Here is a 13951-nt window from a genome sequence, read left to right on the forward strand (position 1 = left end):
TATAGTCTATATAGCCTGTATGCCTGTAAGAGCTTGCTTTTATGATTAGAAAGTTAGTAAATGTATTTTTAGGATAGGTGTGGGGAACAGGTCTGAGAGCTGAGGACAGAATCCCACAAAACCAGAACCAGGAACAGAAAATGCAACCTGAGATAATTTAAGCCGTCCCTTTTTGAGTTCTTTTTTGAGTAGAGAGAAAGCATCACATCCAACAACATATCAGTCCCATTAAACGGGAGGTAGGTTTTTTTTTTTTTTTTTTGCTTTACAAGACTATTTTGTGCATGTTTTTAGGTGCATCCTCCATATGTGTACTTGATATACAATCTATGATCTCTACATTCAGCCACTGCAAAACTGAAATGAATCATATGTAAGGCCAAAGTAACCTACAGTAATGCACATACTAATCCTATGTTTATTTTCCAGGTCCCTGTTTAACGGCAATGAATAACAGTTCTAATGTCAGCAGCCATGAAGGTGAAGTCTGTGAAAAAAGTGATGTGGTCAAATTTGGATCCATCGTCATTCCTGTTTTCTTCTCTGTTGTGATCGCACTGAGCCTCACAGGGAACATCCTCGTCCTTGTAATACTGGCTCTGTACGAAAACCTGAAGTCTCTCACCAACATTTTTATCCTCAACCTGGCCATCTCTGACCTCATCTTCACCACTGGTCTCCCTTTCTGGGCCATTTATCACATCTGGGGATGGTTGTTTTCAGAAATTCTCTGCAAAATTGTGACTTTTGTCTTCTTCACTGGGTTTTACAGCAGTATCCTCTTCCTGACCATCATGACCATCTACAGGTATCTGGCTGTGGTCCACCCTCTCTCTGACCTGAGCACACCAAAATTCAGCACTGGTGTTTTTCTGTCTCTCCTAATGTGGATAATCAGCATTGGAGCAGCCATGCCCACCCTGCTCTACAGCTCTCTCATCTCAATCCCCCACAAGGATACACACTCCCTTGGTTGTGAATACAACGTCATCTCATGGAAAAGCATTGCTATCTTCCAACAGAATATTTTCTTCATGGGTGCTTTTGTGGTGATGGGTTTCTGCTACATCCAAATACTGGAAAAGATCACAAGAACAAGATCCCACACAAAGAACAGAGCGGTTAAGTTAGTCTTTTGTATTGTGGCTGTGTTCTTCACCGGCTGGGTGCCATACAATGTGGTCATCTTTCTGAAGACTTTGGCTGACAATTTGGTGGGACCATTTGCTGACTGTGAGTTGAGCATCCAGCTTGATTATGCGTTCTATGTGTGCCGGCTCATTGCTTTCTCCCACTGCTGCCTGAACCCTGTGTTTTATGCGTTTGTCGGTGTGAAGTTTAGGAGTCATTTGAAGTCAATGCTGCATCGAATTTTCAGGCGGCAAAATCCAGTCGGGGAACAACAGGTGAGAATGCAGAACCTCATCTCACATGGAACAATGTACTAGTTGTTATTAAGTGATATCATTCTTTTGCATTTGCTTGTGCATCATCGATTTTAAAAATGCATTCAGTGAGCAATTGGTAAGATCCACTTTGTTCATATGTTAGTTTGTAGCAAGCTGCACTCAAAATTCAAATGTGACTTTTATCCTCACAGTGCCAATGATGTTGAATTAAAATTATAAATGAGTTTTCATTTATCACTTCTTATGATTCTTTAACCGTAAATTTTGTAGAATGTTTCATTACATAGAAGAGCTAAACATTGTTTTCCATATATTGTAATTAATCGCAAGGGCTTTGTTAAATGCTTGCAAATATGTATGTTGTACGTTAATGGTCTAGCCAAATTCTGATATGTTCAATTCTCAAATTTCAGGTGGTTCTTATGTAGATTCATGTAGAACAGAACTTGATGGACAATCAAGTCAAACTGAATTGTCCCAGTGGAAAAACTTGGATGTCTTAATTTCTTTGCGCAATAAAATCAACTAACAATGACTTTTTTTAAACTGACCACACAGTTTTTCTTTTTCATTATTAGCCTCTACCAAATGGTTGTGATAATACCAAACTGGATGTCCATTAATAACAAATGTGCATTTACAACAATCTATATGAATTAGTATCTGTTAAAGAGAAATATAAGACATTTTTATATATGACATCTTTCTGTGTTAATGTGTGGAGGGGTGGGGTGGGGGAGCAAACGACAAATGATAATGTTATGAGAATGACTATATGGTGGAACAACAGTATCAATACAGTAATATGACAATAAAATAATATGATAATCATATAATATTACTATAATAATGAATATATACATCACAATATAATAAACCAGAAACTGCAATTTCTGAGGAATTTGTGATGTGATTGCTGGCTTCAGCGCAAGCTGTGGCTAAACTCTCTTGCTGCCTCGAATCTGAATGACAAAGCAGTTGAAATAGTATGAAGAGATGGAAAAACCAGGTGAGGCAGGAACCCAGGAAGATCAAGGCAAGAAAAGCAGCAGGTACTGATGGCATCAGCTCAAGGCTCCTCAAGTCCTGCCAGACCATCTGTGCAGGATACTTGAGCACATCTTCAACCTGAGCCTGAAGCTGGGGAGAGTGCCACAGCTGTGCAAGACATCCCGTGTGGTACTGGTGCCAAAGACACCCCACCCCAAGGGCCTCAACAGCTACTGGCCGGTGGCACTGACATCCCACCTGATGAAGACCCTGGAGCGACTGGTCCTTGTTCATCTTCGGCACCTGGTGAGCCCATCGCTGGACCTGCTTCAGTTCGCCTACCAGCCTGGCATTGGTGTAGACAATGCTGTCATCTTCCTCCTACAACGATCCCTCTCTCACCTGGAAAAGGCTGGGAGCACTGTGAGAATCATGTTCTTTGATTTCTTCAGTGCTTTCAACACCATCCAACCCACGAACCTGAGGGACAAGCTGGAGTCCACGGGAGTGGACCACCACCTCACCACATGGATCCTTGACTACCTCATCAACTGGCCGCAGTATGTGAGGATCCAGGATTGTGTGTCTGACAGGGTCGTCTGCAGTATGGGAGCCCCGCAGGCAATGGTTCTGGCTCCGTTCCTCTTCACCCTCTACACCTACAACTTCACCAACTGCCACCTGAAAAAGTTCTCTGATGACTCTGTAATTGTCGGCCTCATTGCTGATGGGGACGAGGGAGTACCTAGAACTGACCCAAGACTTTGTGGACTGGTGCCAGCAGAACCACCTCCAGATCAACGCAGGGAAAACCAAGGAACTGGTGGCGGATTTCCGCAAGCACAAACACCCTCAAACCACACGAGTGAACATCCAGGGAATGGACATTGAGATTGTGGACTCTTAGCACCTGGGTGTTCACCTGAACAACAAACTGGACTGGACTGACAACACACAGGCTCTCTACAAAAAAGGACAGAGCAGGCTGTACCTGCTACGGAGACTCAGGTCTTTTGGAGTGCAGCGGGCACTCCTGAAGACCTTTTACGACTCTGTGGTGGCATCAGCCATCTTCTACGGTGTGGTCTGCTGGGGCAGCAGCATCACCGCTGCTGACAGGAGGAGACTGAACAGACTGATCAGGAAGGCCAGCTCTGTTCTGGGATGCCCTCTGGACCCAGTGGAGGTAGTGGGCGACAGGAGAATGGTGGCGAAGCTATCATCCCTGTTGGAGGATACCTCACACCCAATGCAGGACGCACAGCACTGAGCAGCTCCTTCAGTGACAGGCTGCTGCACCCACAGTGTGTGAAGGAGAGATACCGCAGGTCTTTCCTTCCAGGTGCTGTCAGACTTTACAACAAACACTGCACTGAGTAACCGCACACACACCAGAAACTGACCACTCACGACTCATCGCACCAATCACACACCAATCTCTCATGCACCAGTCTTTCATACACCAATCTGTGCAATATCTACATATACTGCTATTGTTGTTACGCTGCTACTGTTGTATATTCTTGTAAATGTGTCATTTTTGTACACTATATATCATTTGTATATAATTATATTCTCATTATTAATATTTGCAGTTTCTTTGCAGCTTTCTTTTCTCTGCACTGCCACTTTGCTGCTGTAACACTGTGAATTTCCACACTGTGGGACTAATAAAGGCTATCTTATCTTATCTAAAAAAAGGGGGGAAAGGAATGAAGAACTGAACTGGACAGTAGATGTGGGTCATATTGTGGAAGTGAGTTGAAGTACACAGAGAGAAACTGAACTGCATTGCCTCGTGCATAACCTACATTCTTAATGCCAATTTGCTCACTTAACTTATTTTCTCATGCAGATTTATTTTACAGGTTTACAGAGGTTGATTGATAACTACAAACACTGGAATTATCTGCAAACATCACTTGGAGTTGCATTCTGGCATCCCTATGAAAACAAATAATGTAAATTGTATTAAATGAATGACCTTCCATTGCAGGGCATAGACATTTTAAACAGCTCTTCCTTTGACTACAAAATGAGTTTGAAGCATGGAAGGACTTCAGAACATAAAAGATTTTTCTATCATCCATTTAAACCTAAGTAAGAATACAATGCAAGTACAAAAGCATGAAAATTGACTAGTTCAAGCACAACCAGCAAAGGTGACATTTAAAAGTAGTTACAGCTAACAACAGAGTCTGTTTTTAAAAATGTCTGCTGTTGTTAAGGGATGATGAGTTGTATACCCCCTTTACATTACATTACTTGCTTTAATTGTGTCCTGGTTGCACCATCTACCATAAACAAACACAGCTAAACCCCTTCCTTTCCTCTTGCCACTCTCCTTTGTCTTGTCTGCCTCCATGATCAGGAAACCATCCAGTGAAGTCCGGTGTCAGCCTGGATAGCCATGTTTTTGCTACACTCCTGCTAATTCCTGTAATGTTGGATTAGATATGCCAGTTTGTCTGGATCACTGGTGTAAACAATGGCTGCATGGCTGAACACAAACTGCCTATACCAGAGTGCAAACACTTCCATGGCAGCTAAACTGAATTGTTTCAAGAAGAGCTGGAGCTAAACTACAATGATTAATGGATGACTGGTGCTCTGGGCCGTTGATATGCTGGTACCAGGTAGCTTGTACCTTTGTGTGAGTGTGTGCTTTTGTGAATCTCTGTGTATCCGTGTGTGTCTTTTGTGTGTGTGAAAGTGTAATCGGCTGATCTGAATCGGTTTTGTGTGCCAGCTGCAGTTAATGGTTACTGTAGTGATGGTAACTGCTTAGTTACACTTGGTTAAAAGGGTGATTATGGTGAGATACACCTCTAAACTTGTCAGTCAAAGAACATTAACTCCTATCACCTAAACCTTTATATTTTCTGACAGAGGAGACTCTGAAATGAATGCAATGATATAAAATTTGGTGTCAAAAATGTGGGAGGTGCACTGATTTGGAAAATGCTCTCTCAGTTTTTTTCTCCGTATTCTGTGGTCTCAGACATTGGAGCCAATGGGGGAATTGAATGGTACTTCTGCCGCTCAGACGCTCATCGTACAAATTTTGTAAGTCACTGTGCTTTGGTAGTCACATTGTGTGAAAGAAGACAAATATGCCTACGTCCTGACAAAAGATTATGTGTAAAGAGTGAAATTTGTGGCCATGAGGACGAGTTAAACATAAATGTTTCAGACCAGTTGAACAGTTTGTCCCCACACTGTGATCACTCACTCTAGCTGTGAACGCTCTGCCACATACACACTATTGTGAAAATCTGGAAAGGTTCATTCATGAAACTTGAACTGTCACTGTGTAAAAACTTTGAATGGGTTTTCAAAGCTGAATGCAACCGAAAATTAAGGAAAGTTTCTGAACATTTTGACTTTTGAATGGAGTTTCTAGCTGAAAGTATGAATGAGTAGAAGGGCTTGAAAAGATTTTGAACATTCCATCCATTCAACTTCATAGGAAAAATGTCAGAAAAGCATTGAATATTTTTGAAAATATGAAATGTATCAAAACATTGAATACATCACATAATGCTCTAATTGAGTAAATTAAAGTTTGAATGGAGTTTCTATGTTGAAGTGTCTAGGAGATATGAATCTAAAAATGGTGGAATAGGCTGAAAAAGAATTTTGGAACCTGAGGAGAACATATAGTGAGACTACGTTTGCAGCAATCCCAGCTAAATAGTATAGTAGTTAGCCAATTATTATGATTATCAATACTTCATGTATATGTATTTATTTAGGCAATGGATGATGGATTCCAGGCTCTGTCAAAATCAGGGGTTTATTTTTTAATTGAGGCAGATACTATTTTTCTGTATATTGTTATTCTTGATTTCCAGTTCATGAGGACAGTTTGCACTCAGACACCCAGCCTTTGCCAAACAAAGACGTTGCACTCCCCCTGATGATCAGAGTACTCATTATTATGTTTACATGTGGCTTTGCTGATTAATGATTAACACTATTATTATTTAAAACATTCATAATACTGTCAGCAATATAAATTGGAATTACATTATGATATGGCTTTATACACATGGCCTTATACTCGTGTTTTAGTGCAAAATAAAGACTAATGATGATTTCCATGAGTTATACACACACACACGCACACACACACAAACAACGATCAATAACAACATTTCCCTTGAGAACACTCGTGAAATTTCTCTTGAAAAGACTGGAGCAAATAAATAAACTCTATTCTATTGGTAGACAAACAAACCATGAGACTAATCTGAGATTACTGATCAGAGATAAAGGGAAACAGTATTTTGTTAATGATTTCACTTGTGTTCAACCTTTCTGACTTCCTCATTCAGTCCACTGAGTTGTTCCCTGCAGAAAAGACTCCTCCTTTCCAAAACAGTCAGGTATGTAGGAGGGGTCCATTCTGAAGAAAGGTTCATAAAATTTATTTGGTTTTCCTTAGAAAGACTATAAATCAACTTCTCCCTTGTTTTCACTGAGAGTCCAAGGTTGTAGTTTGACATCTTAACTTGTGGTTTCGTGGTAGTGGACATAAAAAAATACTTAATTTCAAGGTAAGAGAAGAATTGTTGTTATGATTATTGTATATTTAATAATTTGCCACTTAAGATTTAAAAAGATATAATTCCAAGTTTGAATTTGAATGGAAAAAATATCTAAAAAAAAAATCTTGCTATTTACTTTTATGCCTAATTTGGTTTAAATTATTTCTATTTTACAAAAAAAATTATAATCATACACACATTTCATATTTTGATTGATTCCAAGAGTACGTCTATTTTGTGACTCTGTACTTCTTTGTGATGAAACAATGGCTGCAAGGAGCTGACCTTAATCCAAGAGTGTTTACATCTGTATTGGGTAAAAAATATGGGAAATGCAGCTTCGTTTTTGCCCTACTACACTGTATATTATGATAACAACACTTTCAAATGGCCTTAAAGTTGTAACATTCTCAACTTAATCACTCTGTCATTTAAAGCCAATGTGCTAGAGTTGAGGGACAAATAACAAATAAAAAATGCACTTGAATACTTATAGTAAGAAACTAAAAAGATATATTAGGTAGCAATTCCTCAGCTGATTATCACTGTGACGCCCTTTCAGGCTAAGTTTACTCATCTTCAGTGACTATATGTTGATGAAGAGGGTGAATGTTCACATTTGGTTTATTGCATTTACTGATGGCACTGCTCCCTTGTTTTGCAGATGTGGATGTGGATTTTGATTTGCCTTAACTTCATCTCAAAGGTGCATGGGTATCCAAGTGCTCCCTTCCCAGAGTCGTGTGAATCGATGTTAACTCAGCATACGGACAGAAGAGGGCAACTTGTTCGTCCTCAGACCTCTGAACCACCCTTTGAGGTCGATTACAAACATGGCAACAAGGGAGAGCCTATTACAGGTACAGAGACTGTGCTCCTCTTTTCCATGCTTGTTTTAACTATAAATATTTGCTACAGTGGTCATTTACTTATTTTTAACAAAGTTATTACTTTCTCTGTCTTCATTTTCTGTTCCTCCACCCTTACCCAAATGAATCTTCAAACCATTTTTCAGTTTTTCTTAGAGACAAGCACAACACTAGATTCCGGGGATTTATGTTGCAGGCTCGAGAGAGAGGCATGGTCAACGAAGGGCGTCCTGTTGGTAAATTTATTCTGCTTGACCCTTCAATGACTAAACTCCAGACATGCAATGGATTACAAGTAAGTAACCATCCTATTCCACCGTTATTAGAGGTAGTATAAGAATTGAACAAAGTAAATATTCATTCTTTCAATGTCCATATCAATTAACAAATTTAAATGACCTTAGAATGTGAATTCATAGTCAAAGCTGTATTACGCTTTCTTATGGATGTGACATGTTACTTTTGTGACTCTCCTCAGGACTCGGCTGTTGGTCAAAAAGACAATATAAGAAAGTCGTTGGTACAAGTTAACTGGACAGCGGAGGGAGCAGAGCTAGACATCACTTTCAGGTTACTTTTAAGTATTATACACTTTCACTTACCTCTGAAACTCAAGGGCCAAACTGAGATGCTCCAGTTTTACTTTATTAAATTCATTCACAATGAAGAGCAAAAGGATTTGCGTTAACATCTGTTTCTGGTTGACACGTTTCAGAGCCACATTTGTTAAAGATTACTGGAAATTCTGGGAACCATTCGATGTGGATGTCATTTTACCTACTCAGCCAAGTACTACAACAAGTACTACACAGCCGAGTACTACAACAAGTACTACAGAGCCGAGTACTACAACAAGTACTGCTGAGCCAAGTACTACAACAAGTACTACAAAGCCGAGCGCTACAAGTAATACACAGCCGAGTACTACAACAAGTAATACACAGCCAAGTACTACAACAAGTACTACAAAGCCGAGTGCTACAAGTAATACACAGCCGAGTACTACAACAAGTACTGCTGAACCAAGTACTACAGCAAGTACTACAAAGCCGAGTACTACAACAAGTAATACACAGCCAAGTACTACAACAAGTACTACAAAGCCAAGTGCTACAGCAACTACTACACAGCTGAGTACAAGTACTACACAGCCGAGTACTACAACAAGTAATACACAGCCAAGTACTACAACAAGTACTACAAAGCCGAGTGCTACAAGTAATACACAGCCAAGTACTACAACAAGTACTACACAGCCAAGTACTACAGCAAGTACTACAAAGCCAAGTTCTACACGGAGGATGCAAGTATGACCAGTTTTTCTCCTATTACAAGTATTACATCCAGTGTGAAAGAAAAACTTCTGACCTAAAAAAAATAATCATTTCTCTTTGTTTTATCTTTAGGCCGTTACTATTCTGACAAGTGTGTGCAGTTCTATTAAGCTAGTGGAAATGGTATTGCATTTTTAAACTCACGTCACCCACTAAATACCATTACACAATAGTCCTACCAGATTGTAGCCTGGTAAGACACTGGTGTCAGAGACATCTATTTACAAGAAGGTGAATTTCTCTCTCACTCTGTCTCTCTTAAGGAGCTGTTAAACATAGTCACCATCCTCAGCAGCAGCCTTTCTCTGAATGAGGTAAGGCCCGAGTTGTCTCCTATTCTTGCATCCTTGCATTGAAATGCAGAGACAATGAAATGATGGACCCAACCATTAACAATAAAAACTACTATATAAAATTGAAATACACTGCATGGTTTGATTTGAATATATTTATTGGTAGTTGCTAGTTAGTGGTACTCATTTAGATTTTTTGTTCATTTTCTGTTTTGCATTTTGTATACATTTTTTTCTGATTTCCTTTTGTCTTTTTGACAGTGTAACCTTATTTTTTTTATTTTTTACATAAAAACAATAAAGACAAGCATTGCAAACCAGTATGGTCTATAAATACAATACTCAGGCTCAGTCAGTAGCCTCTGTTTATGTACAGTATCTGTATCTTTAGAAACAATCCGTAAATGCACACTAATTATTCAGGTTTATTGAGATAATTGAAAGTGTATGTTTTTTTTTCTGTCATAGGGGTTAAAGATATCATGCATCGTGCTTTGTGCAGCACTTGACATATTGGCTGTGATCCTGTTATACATAGGGCATTCCTTCGAAGTGAGTAATATTTAATGGCGTACCACACTTGATATCTACATCCATATTTATAAATTGTTCTAAGGTCATTTCTAATGTGTGTGTATATGTCTGTGTGTGTATGTTTAGGCCACTCTTGTAGCTCTCGTGTTTGTGGAGATAGTGTTTGATTTTATAGAGCTGGTAATCGTTTCTCTGCCATTGGGACCCAGTCATGAACTGTAAGTTCAACGCCTCTTCTTCTGCCTGAATATTTGACTTGACCCTAACCTCAACACATTGTGCGCCGCTGTTTTTGTGTCTCTTTTGTTCTATTCAAGAAAGGACATCTGTGACCTTGCCATCAAAGTGTGTGCTCTCATTCGACAGATTTTTGCCAGTAAGGAAATTCATCTAATTTAAAACTTCAGTGCACGCATTTTGCTCTGTGAGAAGATTTGTCGTTTAATGTATTTTAAGCCGTAGTGTGACATTTTGGGAAATGTACTTATTTGTGTTCTTGCTGGGGGTTAGACGAGAGGATTGATACCACACTCATGTGTATCAGGTAAATACATTTCTACAGCCAGTAGCCAATTAGCTTAGCTTAGCGCAAAGACTGGAAACAAGGAAACAACTAGCCTGACTGTGCGAGAGTGTCAAAAGCTGCCTACAAACACCTATAAAACTCATTAAATAACACTCCACATCTTATTCGTTACTGTTCCAAGAAATATTCCAGTACATATCCTCCTGTAAAACTGCAACTTCACATTTTTACACTTTGAGTTTTGTATTGATTAAACAAATGAGAAAGAAGTTGTTAATTAGTGATCATTAGAGATTTCACAATAGGCAGACCTTTAAACAGAGCCATGTAGGTTGATTCCTCATTTCCCCCCATCTTTATGTTAATGCTAAGCTAACCAGCTGCTGTCTGTGACCTTATATTTACCAGACAGATATGAGAGTGGTAAACATCTTCTCATCTACCTCTTGGTATGACTGCAACATATTGTAGGTGTTATTGCTTTAAAACAACAGAGACAGGCTAGCAAATGTCACAGCTCACACCATCTCTTCAGATAGTTGCTACGATATACTCTGACTATTTTTCCAAATCTGTTTTGCACACAGCTGCCATCATCTTTGTTGGTGTTTTGAAGCTAGATGTCAGAAGAGAGTCTTGGCTTGTGAAAGTGATGGTCACTTACGCCGTGTGGATTTTCCTGTTTGCAGTCTGGTTTTTTGTAGTCAATACTCACGGAAGAACAATACTGGGTGACTGACTTAGTGATACAGCACTGTTTGAATATAATGTTGTGTATGAAATACAGTATGGATTCTTATAAAGAACAAAATAATATTGTTCACTATTTTCTGTTCCAGGGAGTTCAAAAAGGAATGTGAAAAAGAGGCAACAAAGACAAAAGGTGAGAGTCTGTTCACATCATGGCAATGTAACATCTGCTGCTGCCTGCACCATAAGAAATCCAGCATCACAGTGTGAGTCTATGTTTGTCACCACTGCATCTCTGAATTTCAGAAGACGCTCCGTGCAGCGGAGGTGACTGTCATTGCTGTTTCAGTCATCATCATCGCTGGATCCATATCTTTCAGTTTGGCTATCATTGTTGGGATATTTGGGTGTCAGGAAAAGTAGGCTTGTACACCCAGATTCATGCATATGTGCTTTGTACTTTGTTTGCATGTGATTCGCAGTTGTTTTTGTGTTTTATATTTTTTATTTCTACGTTGTGACACGGTTGTCAAGTTGTTCATAAGTATAAATTCAACGTGATTACAATTTGTAGCTTTTGTGATGGTTATAAAAATGTGAATTTATAATGTGAAACTGGATTCGGTGCCTCATGAGCTGTAAATACTGCACAACAATAAAGTGATCAAATCATCATCATCAACATATTAGTCAGACTAAACAGAATGGCATTGTTTGCTTTTCATTTTCCAAGGAAGTTTATTAAATTAGATCATATCACTTCTTACCAGAGTGAAATTACAGTATTTGCAGTAGGATACTCTTGCTTCCACAGAAGTTATGTATTTCCTTGTCCCAAACACATCCAGTCATTGCTTAGGGGATTGTTTTTCAGCGCTGCGGCCCTGTTCTTTGTGAGTAAGTGAGTGAAACATACTTCTCCTTTGAAAAACAAGCCTTTCATCAAGCTGAAGTACTGTACTCATAAACATAGATTTAGCAAAATTATATAAAATGTGGAGCCCTCACTCATGACATAAATTTCTCTTTGTGTTTAAGGGCAAAAAATTACAGTTCATTCTTACACTTATCTGTTTGTGGAAGAATTATACCAGTGGCTCCCAACCTGTGCGCTGGGGCCCACTGGTGGGCTGTGAGGGTATTGCAAGTGGCCTGACAAATCATTTGCAAAATAGTACAATTTTGGTGAAAAAATGTCATTTGTATATATGTAAATAGGAGTACATTTAAATGTTTTAAATGTTTCAGAACAAAACAGTCTTTAAAAACAATAAAAAAGTTGAAAACTCCATTTAATTTTTTTTTTTCCCTCATAACAAGGCCTATCACTGTAAAAACCCATTGATAAGAACTTTTATGTTGTCACTGCCAGGCCACGCTGTATACTTGGTTGTTATCTCAGTCTGAAAGATTGTATCCATGACAGAAACTGGAGTATCAAAATGGATGGCTGGTCAGCAAAAAGGAAGAATTAAAAGGAAAGAGTCAAGTGGTGAATCGTCACCAAGGAAAAAAGAATAATAACTTCTCCTGCTTCCCCTGAATGTGCGATCATTATCATTAAAATAAAATGTGTTCTGATAAGGTATTATTTGGCCTCCATATTGTTACAGCTTGCATGGACCACCACTCTTGTGTGAACCACAAATCTGCATCATTTCTCGCCTTTATTTTTTAAATTCTCCACGATGAAGCCCTGAATTATATACTTTATCCTTACTACAGCTTCATCCCATTTCATTGCTTTTTGTTGTGGACTCACTGCAATATGAAAACTGTGTGAACAAGTGTTGCACTCAAGTCGCTGAAATTTAACTTCCAAGGTTTTAAAACAAGCACTGACCATATATGATCTCTAAACATTAAAGTTTTGGAATACAGGCCAGAAAGATTTTAATAACATTTGCAATATTTGCAGATCTACACGGTAAAACCAATGTTTTTTGTGCTACAGGTTCAACAAGACACATTTCCATATACAAGTCAAACCCGTTTTATACGTAAACAAGTATTTTTACACTGTTACTTTAAAAGTAATTTGGCCCTAAGTCTAAGTCTATACACAGTTATATTATTATCGTCATATGACTTGTTAATCATTCTCCATTTTTATGACTCTTTTCAAATGGCTAACCCTCAGACTGATGACTCACCCCACCACAAGACCTCTGCCAAAATGAGGTCAACCTGTTAACGGTTGAGGAATCGATTGAACTCGGTGTAACTTCTATGTTTCTCTGCAAAATACTAAACAATGATGAAGCATTTTAACATTAATTTTTACTTTAAGGCTGCTTGTCAAGAACAGCACAGGAAACGTTGTAGTTCTTTTAGCCAGAGTTTCAAACTGATTTTTAAGGTTAATATGGATAAGATATATAGTAAAATACCTCATGAAATAATATTTTGAACTCTCTTGCTTTGTATTTGTAATCAGTCCATCAATCATTTTTAACAGTCAAAGCTCTTTAGTTCTGAGTCATAGCTCATACGTGGAACTTTGTGCCTTCCTTGTTTCTAAGCTAGATAGTGTACACAAGATACTGTAAAGAGATAGCAGCTTCGCCTTCTCTATCACTCTAACATTACTGATCAACAGAGGCACAGTTGGCTATATTACCCCAAGTTAAGTCCAGGTGCTCTTCTATTGTGTGTCATAAAGTCCTTTGTCACAAGTGGAGGGCTTCCTGTTTTTGCTCTACCTCTGTTCCAGAAACTAAACACATATGTAGAAAAACAGCTATGGGTTATACAAG

The 13951-nt window shown here is 38.8% G+C and overlaps 2 protein-coding genes across 2 annotated transcripts; both read left to right on the forward strand.

Annotated features, from left to right (window-relative positions):
- Positions 1 to 193: 193 nt before the first annotated feature.
- Positions 194 to 1959, forward strand: xcr1a.1 (chemokine (C motif) receptor 1a, duplicate 1). The gene is made up of 2 exons (XM_071486689.1): positions 194 to 239; positions 430 to 1959. Exon 2 carries the CDS (start codon positions 447 to 449, stop codon positions 1446 to 1448), a length of 1002 nt encoding a protein of 333 aa, XP_071342790.1. The 5' UTR covers positions 194 to 239; positions 430 to 446; the 3' UTR covers positions 1449 to 1959.
- A 4869-nt stretch (positions 1960 to 6828) lies between these two features.
- LOC139627032 (uncharacterized) lies at positions 6829 to 12807 on the forward strand. Its single transcript, XM_071487653.1, has 13 exons — positions 6829 to 6958; positions 7614 to 7809; positions 7965 to 8113; positions 8297 to 8388; positions 8534 to 9125; positions 9225 to 9275; positions 9416 to 9466; positions 9914 to 9997; positions 10106 to 10197; positions 10297 to 10355; positions 11093 to 11236; positions 11345 to 11388; positions 11502 to 12807. The coding sequence occupies exons 2-13, from the start codon at positions 7614 to 7616 to the stop codon at positions 11616 to 11618; spliced, it is 1671 nt and encodes a 556-aa protein (XP_071343754.1). The 5' UTR covers positions 6829 to 6958; the 3' UTR covers positions 11619 to 12807.
- Positions 12808 to 13951: the final 1144 nt, after the last annotated feature.

Source organism: Trachinotus anak, unplaced genomic scaffold (assembly GCF_046630095.1).
Source record: "Trachinotus anak isolate AG129_WGS33_773 ecotype Australia unplaced genomic scaffold, CSIRO_AGI_Tana_v1 ptg000010l, whole genome shotgun sequence".
NCBI classification, from domain to species: domain Eukaryota; kingdom Metazoa; phylum Chordata; class Actinopteri; order Carangiformes; family Carangidae; genus Trachinotus; species Trachinotus anak.